General features: G+C 37.6%; 2 protein-coding genes across 2 annotated transcripts; both read left to right on the forward strand.

Moving 5' to 3' along the window:
* The first annotated feature begins 858 nt into the window (after window positions 1-858).
* LOC112911735 (olfactory receptor 52Z1P-like) lies at window positions 859-1,830 on the forward strand. The gene has a single exon (XM_025988411.2). The coding sequence runs from the start codon at window positions 859-861 to the stop codon at window positions 1,828-1,830; it is 972 nt and encodes a 323-aa protein (XP_025844196.2).
* Window positions 1,831-15,505: 13,675 nt separating this feature from the next.
* Window positions 15,506-16,480, forward strand: LOC112911774 (olfactory receptor 51G2-like). The gene has a single exon (XM_025988446.2). It carries the CDS (start codon window positions 15,506-15,508, stop codon window positions 16,478-16,480), a length of 975 nt encoding a protein of 324 aa, XP_025844231.2.
* The last annotated feature ends 403 nt before the right edge of the window (window positions 16,481-16,883 follow it).

Here is a 16,883-nt window from a genome sequence, read left to right on the forward strand (position 1 = left end):
TCCCATGTCGGGCTCCCTGCATGGAGCCTGCTTCTCCCTCTGCCTGTGTCTCTGCCTCTTTATTTCTGTGTCTCTCATGAATAAATAAATAAATAATCTTTAAAAACAAAAACAAAAGAATCTAACTGAGCTTGATCTTGCATGAACTTTAGGTTTTTAATGTTCAGCCTGTAATTTTAAGAAACATGTTGATTAGCAGACAAGAATCAGTTAATTCATCTGTGGCTCCTCAATGCCCAGCATAGGCCTTAGCATCATTTCTATGGGCAATCAATGCTCAAGAGAGCCTCTGTGTATACATGGTCTGAAATCTATCTTGGTAAAACCGAATTCCCTCCCTCTTCAATAAGCAGTATGATCAATTTCACATGTATCTCTGTTACTCAGGGGTAGGATCAGTGAAAATTTTGATGACGTGTTTTTGTATAGGCAACATTCGATGGTGGTTAAGATCAGAGCTTTCACATTTTCACTCTTTGGCTCTAATGGGACCTAAGTCAGGAAGCTGAAAGTCTGTGGGATTCTTTTTTTTCATCTGTGGGAATAAGAACGATATTCACATCAAGGATTATTGTTCAAGTCTTTTCAACAGGCTATTGTGAAGATTTAATGAGTTTAAATTTTGGGAATACTAGACATATATTAAGCACTTATCAAATGGTAACTATTTTTTCAAGAGATGTTTTAAAATTTCCATGTAATGAGTCTGAGTGCAATTTTAGGCTGGTTTATACACCTCACTGTGGTTCCACGGAGAAGAACATATTGGGGAAGAAATTCTGATGCTACATCAACCAGTGGTGCTCTTCAATTCTCAGTCTGCCCTGTGGTTTTTATTCAAGGTACTAGGTCCTGAATATGCTGCAGGAGATGGCCCCTTTCTCTTACAACCACACCAATACCCAGGATATGTGGTATGTCCTGATTGGAATCCCAGGGCTGGAGGATTCTCACCCCTGGATCTCCATCCCTATCTGTTCCATGTACGTGTTGGCTGTCATAGGCAACAGCTTCTTGATCTTCCTGATTGTGACTGAGCGCAGTCTCCACGAGCCCATGTATTTTTTCCTTTCCATGCTGGCCTCGGCAGATGTGCTGCTCTCCACAGCCACGGCCCCCAAGATGCTGGCCATCTTCTGGTTCCAGTCCATGGATATATCTTTCGGTAGCTGTGTATCCCAGATGTTCTTCATACATTTCATCTTTGTGGCAGAATCTGCTATTCTCCTGGCCATGGCATTTGACCGCTATGTGGCCATCTGTCACCCCCTGAGATACACCACGATCTTAACCTCCTCAGCCACTGGGAAGATTGGCATAGCGGCTGTGGTCAGGAGCCTTATCATCTGCCTTCCATTCATCTTCCTGGTTTACCGACTTAGGTACTGTGGGAGAAACATCATTCCCCACTCCTACTGTGAGCACATGGGCATTGCCAGATTGGCATGTGACAGTATCAAGGTCAACATCATCTATGGCCTGACTGTGGCCCTACTGTCTACAGGACTGGATATTGTGTTCATCATTATGTCGTACACCATGATCCTTTGCACAGTGTTTCAGATACCTTCCTGGGCTGCCAGATTCAAGGCCCTCAACACATGTGCTTCTCACATCTGTGTCATCCTTATGTTCTATGCCCCAGCATTCTTTTCATTTTTTGCCCATCGTTTTGGGGGTAAAACCATCCCTCACCACATCCACATCCTGGTAGCCAATCTCTATGTGGTTGTTCCCCCTATGCTAAACCCCATCATTTATGGGGTGAAGACCAAACAGATTCAAGACCGAGTGATATTGCTTTTCTCATTCATCAGCACATGTTGTTAAAATGAAGGTTGATGCTAAACGCTGCATATTTCTGAATTAAACACATACACACACACACACACACACAGACACACACACACATAATATTTGAATGAGGAATCAGAATGATTGAAATCTATAAAGAATCCCCAACACACTTAAAAGGACAGTAAATGCCAAAGTTACCAGTGTATTTTCAGAAAGCACTTAAGGACATGGAAAAACTAATGATATTCCTAATTCTCCTAGACCTGCTATTTTCTTGCATTGTACCTTATTTCTAAGCAAACATAAGATATCTCTGAGAAAAGAGGAATGTATTTTAGAATTGAACCCGGATGATAATTTTTTGGGTAAGCTGGGAATTGAGAATGGTGAGTTTGTGAGATTTTGCACAGACATTTGAAATTCTGCTGAAATATAAAACTCTCCCACTGCAATCAGTAAACAATTGCCTAGTAGCATGAGGTCACTTAACCATATTTATTTTTATCAGTACCTTTTTCTTAAATAGAAATGTGAGTTCTAAAATGATATATTTTCTGTCTCACTGACATAATGTCTCCTATATGGCATAAACACAGAATATAGGTTACTGAAGGAACAGATAATATTGAATTAAAACAAATAATAAATTAAATGAACCCATCTGAGACCATGTAGACAACTTAAAAGTTAATACTTTTTTCCCCAATATATTAGCAGCTTCAGGCCCAAATCACCAAGGAAGTATCCTGTTATCAACAGAGACTTCATTGAGGGAGGGACTAAAAGATTAAAAATGTCATACTGAGTCCAAAATTAAAAAGCAATAATAGATTACATAGGATGTTTACCAATAATCTTATGTAAATGGCTCTAATCTCATGAAATATAATTTTCTATAAGCTTGTCTCTATACTGTACCTTAATGTCTTCATTCAAGAAAATATTTTTGCAATCTTGAAATATGTAAATATTTTATGATCTCTCCTTCCTCAAGGCCTATCACATGCTATAAGAACATGAAATCTGACGTTATTTACACTTGAAGAAAGCAAAAAATGAACTTGGAAGTATTTTCTTGAACCTTTGCATCCCTCTATGGGATAGTTTTTTTTTTCTTTGTTTTTCTATTATATATATACTATGTAATGTGTAACACACTTTAATGTATGTATAATGTCAATGTGAGAAATGAAAGGCTGTTTCCTTGATCCTTGGATTTCTGAATAATTATCTTGGCTCAAAACATATGTTTTCTCCCTTGAATATGAGCAAGTAAGTCTATTTTAGGGGTTAAGAAAAATACTTTGACGCTGGAATTTTGGGTTTGCCTGTCCCACAGTAACTCTACAAAATTGTCCTGTTATGTAACTATTGGTTTTTGACTAGTAAAATGGAATTATTTTAGTACCTTCTTTACTAACTTGATAATTAAATGAAATATATCATATGATGTACTTGGCATTTAATCAATGTAAATTTTATTTTGATTATGATGGTAATTATTATGAACAGAGAAACTAAAAAAACAACCCAGCAAACCGAACCTAGCTCTGGTAACAATAATTCATATGAAAATTATTGGAATGGATCTTCATTATACATATGGGAATCATGGGCACCCCGGGTAGCTCAGTGGTTTAGCGCCACCTTCAGCCCAGGGCGTGATCCTGGAGACCTGGAATGAGTCCCACATCAGGCTCCCTGCATGGAGCCTGCTTCTCTCCCTCTCTCCCTCTCTCTCTCTCTCTCTCTCTCTGTCTCTCTCTCTGTCTCTAATGAAGAAATAAATAAAATCTTTTAAAAAAAAGATATGGAAATCACATAAAATGTTGATAAAAGTTGCAGCAAATAAGATTCTGGTTTAGGGTCAAATTCTCCAAGGAATGAAAAAGAGTCAGAGAGCAATTCAATTACAATAAGCTGGCAAAATATTTGTTTAAATGTGTGTTTTAAGTGAGCCTTGAAGGACTTTTTAATGCTTGATTTTGGCAATGGGGATCTAAGAAAATGCCAATTTTCCACTAAGAATGTATGAAATATGATAGAGTAAACAATGATTGAGTTGACAATTTTAAGAAACTTTCAAGTTGAGGGCTCAGGGATGTGTAGATGCTGAAGGAGTTAGGAGAGCACTGTCTGTTTTTAGCTGATGGAGGCACCATTACTGAGCCATTACCCTAGAAATTTTGAAGGCAATGTGCCATATCCTATCATCTCCATGACCACTAAATTTCCAGATGGGTAACAATGACTAAGAAAGATAGAATACCACACAAGATAGAAATGGTGAGCCCTGGAGGAGTTTAGAGAAAACTGACATAGTCTTCCAGACACAATTAAAAAAACAGGACACTAAGATTATTAACATGAGAATGGTCTTTCATAATAGGATGCTGAGGAATTTAAAATCAGATTCTGAGCTGCAGTAGTTATTGCGGGAGCTGACTCCAGAACTAGACAGCTGGCCACTGCCACTGTTGTTCCTCCTGGTGTCACCTTGTACCTGGGACTGAGCAGGGGCCTCATAGGAAAAACAACTCCCACTGAGCTGTGCACCTGGCAGGGGGCTGGGCTGCTACCCCAGATGCACACACCTGAGAATCAGCACAGCAGGTCCCTCCGTCGGAAGACCAGGTAGAAGGACAGCAGAAAAGCAAGTTACTGACCAAGCAGCACTGGAAAGTTCAAGGGGAAGTCGAGGGATTTACAATATATAGAACCAGAGGAAACTCCCCCTTGTTTTTTGTTTTCTGTTTGTCCCCCCCCTTTTTTTTCCTTCTTCTTCTTCTTCTTCTTCTTCTTCTTCTTCTTCTTCTTCTTCTTCTCTTTTTCTCCTTTTTCCAGTACAACTTGTTTTTGGCCACTCTGCACTGAGCAAAATGACTAGAAGGAAAACCTCACCTCAAAAGAAAGAATCAGAAACAGTCTTCTATCCCACAGAGTTACAAAATTTGGATTATAATTCAATATCAGAAAGCCAATTCAGAAGCACAATTATAAAGCTACTGGTGGCTCTAAAAAAAAGTATAAAGGATTCAAGAGACTTCATGACTGTAGAATTTAGATCTAATCAGGCCGAAATTAAAAATTAAATGAGATGCAAATTAAATTCAAAATTAAATGAGATGCAATCCAAACTGGAGTTCCTAACGATGAGGGTTAACAAGGTAGAAGAACGAGTGAGTGACATAGAGGACAAGTTGATGGCAAGGAGGGAAACTGAGGAAATAAGAGAAAAACAATGAAAAGATCATGAGGGGTCAGCCCTGGTGGCACAGCGGTTTAGCGCTGCCTGCAGCCCAGGGTGTGATCCTGGAGACCCTGGATCGAGTCCCACGTCAGGCACTCTGTATGATGCCTGCTTCTCCCTCTGCCTGTGTCTCTGCCTCTCTCTCTCTCTCTCTCTCTCTCTCTGTCTCTATGAATAAATAAATAAAATCTTAAAAAAAAGATCATGAGGATAGGTTAAGGGAAATAAATGACAGCCTCAGAAGGAAAAACCTACATTTAATTGGGGTTACTGAAGGTGCCGAAAAGGACAGAAGTCCAAAATATATATTTGAACAAATCATAGCTGAGAATTTCCCTAACATGGGAAGGGAAACAGGTATTCAGATCCAGGAGATAGAGAGATCCCCCCCTAAAATCAATAAAAACCACTCAACACCTTGACATTTAATAGTGAAACTTGCAAATTCCAAAGATAGAAAGAAGATCCTTAAAGCAGCAAGAGACAAGAAATCTCTAACTTTTATGGGGCGAAGCATTAGGATAACAGCAGGCCTCTCCCCAGAGACCTGACAGGCCAGAAAGGGCTGGAAGGATATATTCAGGGTCCTAAATGAGAAGAACCTGCAGCCAATAATACTTTATCCAGCAAGGCTCTCATTCAGAATAGAAGGAGAGATAAAGAGCTTCCAAGATAGGCAGAAACTGAAAGAATATGTGACCACCAACCGGCTCTCCAAGAAATACTAAGGGTGATTCTGTAATAGAAAAAGGAAGTCCAAGGAAAAAATCCACAAAAACAGGGACTGAATAGGTATCATGATGACACTAAATTCATATCTTTCAATAGTAACTCTGAATGTGAACGGGCTTAATGACCCCATCAAAAGGCACAGGGTTTCAGACTGGATAAAAAAGCAGGACCCATCTATTTGCTGTCTACAAGAGACTCATTTTAGACCTAAGGACACCTACAGCCTGAAAATAAAAGGTTGGAGAACCATTTACCATTCAAATGGTCCTCAAAAGAAAGCAGGGGTAGACATACTTATATCAGATAAATTAAAGTTTATCCCAAAGACTGTAGTAAGAGATGAAGAGGGACACTATATCATACTTAAAGGATCTATCCAACAAGAGGACCTAACAATCATCAATATTTATGACCCGAATGTGAGAGCTGCCAAGTATATCAATCAATTAGTAACCAAAATTAAGACATACTTACATAATACTACAATAATACTTGGTGACTTCAATGTAGTGCTTTCTACAATTGACAGATGTTCTAAGCACAACATCTCTGAAGAAACAAGAGATTTAAATGATACACTGGACCAGAGGGATTTCACAGATATTTAAAGAACTTTACGTCCAAACGCAACTGAATACACATTTTTCTCAAGTGCACATGGAGCTTTCTCCAGGATAGGCCACATACTGGGTCACAAATCATCTCTTAACCAAAAAATTGGGATCCTCCCCTGCATATTTTCAGACCATAATGCTTTGAAATTGGAACTAAATTACAAGAAGAACTTTGGAAGGATTTCAAGCACTTGGAGGTTAAGGACCATCCTGCTAAAAGATGAAAAGGTCAACCAAGAAATTAAGGAAGATTTAAAAAGATTCATGGCAACTAATGAGAATGAAGATACAACATTCAAAATCTTTGGGATACAGCAAAAGCAGTCCTGAGGGGGAAATACATCGCATTACAAACATCCATCCAAAAACTGGAAAGAACTCATATACAAAAGCTAACCTTGCACCTAAAGGAGCTGGAGAAAAAACAGCAAATATATCCTACCCCCAGCAGAAGAAAAGAGTTAATAAAGATTCCATCATAACTCAATGAAATAGAGACCAGAAGAACTGTAGAATAGATCAGCAAAACCAGGAGTTGGTTCATTGAAAGAATTAATAAGATAGATAAACCATTAGCCAGTCTTATTAAAAAGAAGAGAGAAAAGACTCAAATTAATAAAATCATGAATGAGAAAGCAAGATCACCACCAATACCAAGGAAATACAAACGATCTTAAAAACTTATTATGAGCAGATTTATGCCAATAAATTAAGCAATCTAGAAGAAATGGATGCATTTCTGGAAAACCGCAAACTACTAAAACTGGAACAGGAAGAAATAGAAAACCTGAACAGGCCAATAACCAGGGAGGTGATTGAAGCAGTCATCAAAAACCTCCCAAGACACAAAAGTCCGGGGCCAGATGGCTTCCCAGGGGAATTCTATCAAACGTTTAAAGAAGAAACCATACCTGTTTACTAAAGCTGTTCGGAAAGATAGAAAGAGATGGAATGCTTCCAAACTCGTTCTATGAGGCCAGCATCACCTTAATTCCAAAACCAGACAATGACCCCACCAAGAAGGAGAATTATACACCAATATCCCTGATGAACATGGATGCAAAAATTCTCAACAAGGTACTAGCCAATCAGATTCAAAAGTACATTAAGATTATTCACCATGACGAAGTGGGATTTATCCCCAGGATGCAAGGCTGGCTCAACACTCGTAAAACAATCAATGTGATTCATCTTCTCAGCAAGAGAAAAACCAAGAACCATATGATCCTCTCAATAGATGCAGATAAAGCATTTGACAAAACAGCATCCATTCCTGATCAAAACTCTTCAGAGTGTAGGGATAGAGGGAACATTGTTCAGCATCTTAAAAGACATCTACCAAAAACCCACAGCAAATGGGGAAACACTGGGAGCCTTTCCCCTAAGATCAGGAACAAGACAGGGATGTCCACTCTCACCACTGCTATTCAACATCGTACTAGAAGTCCTAGCCTTAGCAATCAGGCAACAAAAAGAAATAAAAGCCATTCAAATTGGCAAAGAAGTCAAACTCTCCCTCTTCTCCAATGACATGATACATGGTACATGGAAAACCCAAAAGCCTCTACCCCAAGATTGCTAGAACTCATACAGCAATTTGGCAGTCTGGCAGGATACGAAATCAATGCCCAGAAATCAATGGCATTACTATACACTAACAATAAGACTGAAGAAAGAGAAATTAAGGAGTCAATCCCATTTGCAATTGCACCCAAAAGCATAAGATACCTAGGAATAAACCTAACCAAAGAGTAAAGGATGCATACCCTAAAAACTACAGAACACTTTTGAAATAAATTGAGTAAGACACAAAGAGATGGAAAAATATTCCATGCTCATGGATTGGCAGAATTAATATTGTGAAAATGTCCTTGCTACCCAGGGCAATTTACACATTTAATGCAATCCCTATCAAAATACCATGGACTTTCTTCAGAAAGTTGGAACAAATCATCTTAAGATTTGTTTGGAATCAGAAAAGACCCTGAATAGCCAGGGGAATTTTAAAAAAGAAAACCAAAGCTGTGGGCATCACAATGCCAGATTTCAGGTTGTACTACAAAGCTGTGGTCATCAAGACAGTGTGGTACTGGCACAAACACACACACAGATCAATGGAACAGAATAGAGAATCCAGAAGTGGATCCTCAACTCTATGGTCAACTAATATTTGACAAAGCAGGAATGACTATCCACTGGAAAAAACACAGTTTCTTCAATAAATGGTGCTGGGAAAATTGGACATCCACATGCAGAAGAATGAAACTAGACCACTCTCTTTCACCATACACCAAGACAAACTCAAAATAGATGAAAGATCTAAATGTGAGGCAAGGTTTCATCAAAATCCTAGAGGAGAACACAGGCAACACCCTTTTTGAACTTGGCCACAGCAACTTCTTGCAAGATACACCCATGAAGGCAAGGGAAACAAAAGCAAAAATGAACTATTGAGACTTCATCAAGATACGAAGCTTTTGCACAGCCAAAGAAACAGTCAGCAAAACTAAAAGACAAGACAACCTAGAGAATGGGAGAAGACATTTGCAGATGACCTATCAGATAATGGGCTAGTATCCAAGATCTATAAAGAACTTATTAAACTCAACAGCAAAGAAACACACAATCTAATCACAAAATGGGCAAAAGACATGAAGAGAAATCTCTCAGAGGAAGACATAGACATGGCCAACACGCACATGAGAAAATGCTCTGCATCACTGGCCATCAGGGAAATACAAATCAAAACCACAATGAGATACCACCTCACACCAGTGAGAATGGGGAAAATTAACAAGACAGGAAACAAATGTTGGAGAGGATGTGGAGAAAGGAGAATCCTCTTGCACTGTTGGTGGGAATGTGAACTGGTACAGTCACTCTGGAAAACTGTGTGGAGGTTCCTCAAAGAGTTAAAAATAGAACTACCCTAAGACCCAGCAATTGCACTGCTGGGGATTTACCCCAAAGATACAGAGTGAAACGCCAGGACACCTGCACCCCGATGTTTCTAGCAGCAATGTCCACAATAGCCAAACTGTGGAAGGAGCCTCGGTGTCCATCGAAAGATGAATGGATAAAGAAGCTGTGGTCTATGTATACAATGGAATATTACTCAGCCATTAGAAACGACAAATATCCACCATTTGCTTTTACGTGGATGGAACTGGATGGTATTATGCTGAGTGAAATAAGTCAATCAGAGAAGGACAAACATTTTATGGTCTCATTCATTTGTGGAATATAAAAAATAGTGAAAGGGAATAAGGGGAAAGGAGAGAAAATGAGTGGAAATATCAGAGAGGGGACAGAACATGAGAGACTTCTAACTCTGGGAAACAAACAAGGGCTAATGGAAAGGGAGGTGGGCGGGTGTTGGGGTGACTGGGTGACGGGCACTGAAGGGGGCACTTGGCGGGATGAGCACTGGGTGTTATTGTATATGTTGGAAAATTGAACTCCAATAAAAAGAAATTTTTAAAAAATATAAATAAAATAAAATCAGATTCTGAGCCCCAGAGAATTAAGGTATATGTCATCTGGGTAGCTGAGCAATAACTTTCCCCAGAGGCAGATTTAGAGAGAGTACAGAGTCAGAAGAATAAATCTTCCTCCTTATGATTTTTGTCTGCCTTAAGTGGTCTCAGGTATGGTGAACTATGATATAAAGCATAGAGTATCAAGAACATGTATCCCAAAGTGTGAAGAGGCTAAACAGACTAGTATACCCAGTGTGAAGACTTGTAGAATATCGTGTTATACTTGAGTTTTTGTTAATACAAGTTAAAGAAGTGTAAGAATTGGGGAAAGAAAAAAGATAAATTCTAGATTTTGTTTATCAATTTGTTTTTATTTATTTATTTACTTATTTTCCTAGGCTTTATAAAGCAAAGAAAAGTCAACGGAGTTCCATAAAAACAACATACAAATCCGTAAATTTTTATACTGTATTGTGTACTTAAAATTTGCTGAGCGGATAGATCTTGGGTACTCTCATCACAAAAGAGAAAAAAAATAGGAAAATGGTACAGGTGTGAAGTGATGGATATGTTGATTAGCTTGGTTTTGTTGAGTATTTCATAGTGGATACCTATATTGTGTCACAAGTTACACATATCCAATATAAGCAGTCTTTAAATAATCTCCTCAATAAAGCTGGAGGAAACATCAGTAATGTTTTATAGCAGCTATAATGAATGGAAAAATGAAATAAAAATGATGTCATTTAAAATGGTAATCAAGGAATGTCAGGATGGCTCCATTGGTTGTGTGTACCTTCAGCTCAGGTGTTGATCCCAGAGTCCTGATGTCTAGCCCTGTATCAGGGCTTGCCCTGCTCATGTTCTCTCTGTCTCTCACTCTCTCTCAAATAAATAAATGAAATCTTTAAAAAATAAAAAATAATATAAAATAGTAAACAGAAATCTATATATGCCTGAAATAAATGTAGGAAATATTTATTTCATCTTGTTCATTGTAATAATATTGACTCCAAAACAATCTATAAATTCAACATAATACCAATTAAATGCTAATCTATGTTATTGTTTGCATGCTGATTTTTTTCAATTTTTTTATTGTGGTGAAATATATGTACCATAACACTCGTTATAATGATACTTTTTACACATACAATTCAGTGGAATTAATATTTTGGATGTTATATAATATCACCACCAATTCTAAAATTTTTCATCACTCTAAACAGAAACTCTATACCTCTTTTTCTTTTGGGGAGGGGGTGGAGAGGAAGAAATAACATTTTTATTAAAACAGAGGAACACTCAAATTTTTGTCTTTTTTTCTTTCAATTTTGTATTTAAATTCTAGTTAACATACACTGCAATATTGGTTTCAGGAGTAGAATTCAGTGATTCATTATTTATTTATTTATTTATTATTTTTAATTTTTATAACATTTTATTTAACCTGGTATGTCCAAAATATTATCATATCAACATGTAATCCATGCAAAAACTTTAACCAGATACTTTAAAACTGATACTGGAGTCAGTTTTTGGAAAACTTTTAAGTATGTTTGGAACAATTTGGGTATGTGAATTTACTTTTTCTTTTTTTTTTAATAAATTAATTTTTATTGGTGTTCAATTTACCAACATACAGAAAAACACCCAGTGCTCATCCCGTCAAGTGTCCCCCTCAGTGCCCGTCACCCATTCCCCCCCACCCCCCGCCCTCCTCCCCTTCCACCACCCCTAGTTCGTTTCCCAGAGTTAGGAGTCTTTATGTTCTGTCTCCCTTCCTGATATTTCCCACACATTTCTTCTCCCTTCCCTTATATTCCCTTTCACTATTATTTACTTTTTCAACACTCAGTTTTATGAACTCTAAATATAGATCAAGTATTGCCAAGGAAAATTTAGCATCTGAATTGAAATATGCTCTAACTGTAAAATACGCATATTTGAAGACTGAATGTGTGATTCATTATTTAAATGCACCACTCAGTGCTCATCACAGCAAGTGCTCTCCTTAATACCCATCACCCATCTAGCCCATCCCCCACCCACCTCCTTCTATAGATCCTCAATTTGTTCTCTATCATTGAGAGTCTCTTGTAGTTTGTCTCCCCTTCTCCTTTTTTTCCCCCTACCCACACATTCATCTGTTTTGTTTCCTAAATTCCACATATGGATGAAATCATGTTATTTGTCTTTCTTTGACAAACAGACAGATCAGATCAGTTAGAGAAACTATACCTCTTAACCAGTAACTTCCTATTCCCCTAGTAACCTCTAATCTACTTTACATTTCTATGAATTTGCTTACTTGTATAAGTGGAATAATATAATTTTTATGTTTTGTGTCTGGCTTCTTTCACTCAACATAATGTTTTCAAAGTTCATCCATCTTGTAGCATGTATTCATACTTTATTCCATTATATGGATGCATGATGTCCCATTTGTATGTATATACGATGTTTTATACATTAATCTGCTGATGTGCACTTTGGTTGTTTCCACAATATGGCTATTGTAAATAATGCTACAGTGAACATCCATGTACAAGTATCTGTTTGAGTACCTGTTTTTAATTTGGGGTACATATTCAAGAGTGGAATTACTGAATTATATAAATTCTATGCCTAATTTTTTTAGAAACTGCCAGATAGCTTTCCACAGAATTTGCACCATTTTACATTCTCACTAGCAATGTATGGTGGTTCCAAATTTTCCCTATCTTTTCCACAACTTATTAGTTTTTAATTTTTAAAATTCTAGACATTTTAGTAAGTATGAAGTGGTATCTCATTGTAGTCCTGATCGTTATTTCATGTACCCTTGATCATTTGCATATTTTCTTTAGGGAAATAATCATACAGGTCCACTGCCTTTTAAAAAAAAATTGGGTTGTCTTCTTGGTTTTGAATTACTTGAGTTCTTTATATACTCTGGATATTAAACCCTTATCAGATGTATCATTTGTGCATATTTCTTCCATTTTGTAGGTTATCATTGTACTTTTTGATAATGTCACCCAATGTCAGAATTTTTAACTCTGATGAAGCTCAATTTATCTATGGTTTTTTTATTGTTGTTCATGCTTTGGCGTCACATTTGAGAATTTATTGTCAAATCTAAGGTCATGGAAGTTTATATTTTTTTCCTAAGAATTTTATGGTTTTAACGTTTATATCTATGTCCTTGCTCTATTCTTATATGTGCTGGTTTGTACTGTTTAAAGGAAGAAATATAGAAGTTAGTAAGAAAATGTTTTTAAATTATTTGACCAGTTAGATACAAACTTATATATTATAAAAACAATAATTGCAGCACTGTGACTAGGACATAACAGACATTTAGATCCAAAGGCAGAATACAGAGTCAAGAGTCATATGGGTCATATTTATATAAAAATTTAAACTAAAACATATATTGCCTCAAAATGGTTGACGAAGTACCAAATTACCTATTAATATGTAATAAAAATAGTCTCTACATTTGTTAATAATTAAATTAAATCCTTGGTTACCCAAGTCCCCAAAACATATTCCAGATGGAGTTAAAGTTTTCTCTTCTCTCCTTGCTTTCTCTCAATTCTATTAAAATCTCCCATCACAATTGCTGTCTATATCAGTATCTAGATCACTTCCCATTTCTATATAGAGTTTGTATCTGTTTTTAAATTTATGTATGGGATAGCTGTATAAAAAAAACTGAATTTGCGTATGGGATAGCTGTTATAAAAAACATATAAAAACTATATGTTATAAAGAGGAATGTTGACTACATAAAAGCTATGTATGACATGTATATTTCATAGGACAAAAATAAAGTCAAAAGACAATAGAAAGAAAAACATTCAAATATGAAAAGTGTTCTATATTTAAATAATAATTAATGAAAAATTAATTATTTGTTGTCTCTTTATTTTCTTTTGTATCTATAAACCCTTAACATATATTTCTTGGCAAGCCTGTCAGCAGGACTTGTTCCCTCCCTTTCTCTGGAATCCAGCTGAAGTTTCCAAGGATTATTATTCACTGCTTAATTGTTCCCTCAAATATTCCATGTCATTATGCCTTAACTGCCAATCAAGTAAGCACATATAAAGGAAAGTAGTAACTAGACTTACAGCCTGATCAAAAGGAAACAGCAAGAAAGGGGAGGCATGGATTGATGTGCCTGCTGTCAGTTAACCTGGTAGGAAAGTATGTGATATCTAGGATCAGTTGTAGTTATGTTTAATGCTCTCCTGGTACTGCCTGGCATCAGGTTGAGAAAGCTGCTTATAAATATCTCAGCTCTGCATTCAGCAACATCACATGGGTGGCTTGTAATTGCTCATAATGCGAGTATTTAACTAAAGAAATTGGCAACTGGTACAGATCAGGCATTTTACTCAGACAGCTGTTTTTTTTTTTTTTTTTACCTTTATTAGCACTCCACTGATTATACCTAACCAAGAGCGTGAACCCAATATGAGAAAAATACTTCACTTTCACTTTCATGTACCGTCTCTAATCTACGCCTCGCCCTGAATTTTACCTCTGATTCCTAACCTTCACACCCAAGGTTCTGCTACAGATGAGGAGAATTTTAGTGTTAATGAATTTGTTCGAGATAAAGAACCCTAGCCCAACCTCAGTCCTTACCATTGTGTTCAGCTTGTGAGATCCTGATGGCTTTGGACACCAGGTTCCAATAGGAGACATTTACCTTCCTACAAAATACGGAGAAGTTTTCCCCATCACCTATGGATAGTAGGTGGAGAAAGAGTGAACTGGTAAGTTAAAAAAAAAAGACATTGGAAATACTAAAAACTGGGAGAAACTAGCCCTGTTTTCTAATATTTAATTGTTCCTTTTATTTCCTGAGCTGAATATTTATTGATCCAAATATAATGACAAACAATTTACATACATTACCCTATGTACCATTACTGTGTTTATATCAAATACCTGGATCTCAGATAATTAAGTGGCTCTCTCAAGATCACAAGCATATTAAGTATTAGAGCCATGAATTCCTTTTATTACTCTGCTATATCCCTTCTGCTACCTACATTCACTCCTGTACAAACTGCAGAAAGTTACCAGATCCTTCTCCAGTCTTCAATTTCCACAGGAAGCTATCATTTCCATGCTTATTATAACTGCCTTCCATTGTCTTAAATGGCCCAGTGGAGATTTCTGTACTGCCAGGCAGTACCAGGAGAGCATTAAACATTATCTTTTGTATTTGGCATGTAGCCCATGGAGAAATACTCTTCCACATGTCTAAACAGGAATCTCTTCCACATAGGGTGGCTTCTGTGTGTCCTTGTTTCAGATATAAGTTTTCCATCTCTTTGGTAATGAAATGTTTTTTTTTTTAAGATTTTATTTATTTATTCATGAGAGACACACAGAGAAAGGCAGAGACTTAGGCAGAGGGAGAAGCAGGCTACCTGTGGGGAGTCCAATGTGGGACTCAATCCCAGGACCCCAGGACCACAACCTGAGTCAAAGGCAGATGCTCAACCACGGAGCCACCCAGGAATCTCAAGGAAATGTCTTATTTATGATTATCAAGAGCTTGAAGTTTGATGTATAGTAACTGACCAGAGATTTCTATTCTCTAGTCTCTGTGTGCTTCCCTGTGTCTTCGAATGAAGTCTCACCATGACATTTTCAATGGATCCATTGCATTCACACCTGCAACATTCACTCTTGCTGGCATTCCAGGGCTAGAGGCAGAACATATTTGGATATCCATCCCTTTCTGCCTGATATACATCATCATCTTCCTAGGAAATGGCATCATTCTTCATATCATCCGGATTGACCCTGCTTTGCACCAACCCATGTACTTCTTTTTGGCCATGCTGGCCTTTGTTGAACTTGGGGTCTCTGCTTCCACCATGCCCACTGTGCTAGGCATTTTCCTCTGTGGAATTAATGAAATCAGTTTTGGTGGTTGCCTGTTCCAGATGTTTTCCATGCATTCTTTTACCATAATGGAGTCAGGTGTCCTTCTCACTATGTCTGTAGACCGTTTTGTGGCCATCTACAGCCCCCTGCGCTACACAACCATCCTGACAATCCCCCGCATCATTGCGATGGGTGTCATCATTGCCTTACGAAGTGTGGTGCTCATGTTCCCACTGCTCTTCCTCCTGAAGGGCCTGCCTTTCTGTGGTCACAATACTCTCACACACTCTTACTGTCTCCATTCAGATCTAATCAAATTGCCCTGTGGAGACACTCGACCCAATAGCATCCTGGGTTTGTTTGTCATTACCTCCACATTTGGGCTGGACTCACTGCTCATTGTAGTTTCTTATATGTTGATTCTTCACACTGTACTGGGAATAGCTTCTGGAGCTGGGCAGTGGAAGGCACTCAACACATGTGTGTCACACATCTGTGCTGTTCTGGTGTACTATGTGCCCATGATTAGCCTCTCCTTGCTGCATCGCTTTGGGGGGCACTTACCTCCACTCCTTCAGACTGTCATGGCCAATGCCTACCTCTTCTTCCCACCTGTGGTCAACCCCATTGTGTATAGTATGAAAACAAAAGAAATTCGCAATAGCATTGTTCGTACAATGCCTAGAAAGAGACATGAAGTCTCAAGAACTTAGGAATTTGGATCAGATCTGATTGCCTATATAGTAATCTGTCAAATGGGAAAAATTCATAATTTATCATTGCTTATGAGCAAACTGTAGGCTTTAGTAGATAAAGAAAAGAAAAATACCCTCACCCTTTCTCCCTGAAAATATAGAATGTCATTACTTTGATGTAAACTTATAGAAGGAGGCATGGGCCCCATGCTTAACCCTGGTGAGGACAATGTTTGTCTATTCAATTCTTAAATACTTGATTCATTTTTCCCCTTGGGAATAGGTAGAATGAGTCCTAGGGAGGTTTGTATTTCCAAGTACATACAATTTAGTGATACGTACTTGTGTGGAAGAGAATCAGGACACAAAAGAGTGTGTATTGTATGATTGCAATGTGTGTATGATAACAGTGGTTACTTCT

This window comes from Vulpes vulpes, chromosome 11 (genome assembly GCF_048418805.1).
Source record: "Vulpes vulpes isolate BD-2025 chromosome 11, VulVul3, whole genome shotgun sequence".
NCBI classification, from domain to species: domain Eukaryota; kingdom Metazoa; phylum Chordata; class Mammalia; order Carnivora; family Canidae; genus Vulpes; species Vulpes vulpes.

What these genes read in the sequence shown, in the direction of transcription:
- LOC112911735 (XM_025988411.2), top strand. Translation starts at nt 859, where the DNA reads ATGCTGCAGGAGATGGCCCCTTTCTCTTACAACCACACCAATACCCAG.
- LOC112911774 (XM_025988446.2), top strand. Translation starts at nt 15,506, where the DNA reads ATGAAGTCTCACCATGACATTTTCAATGGATCCATTGCATTCACACCT.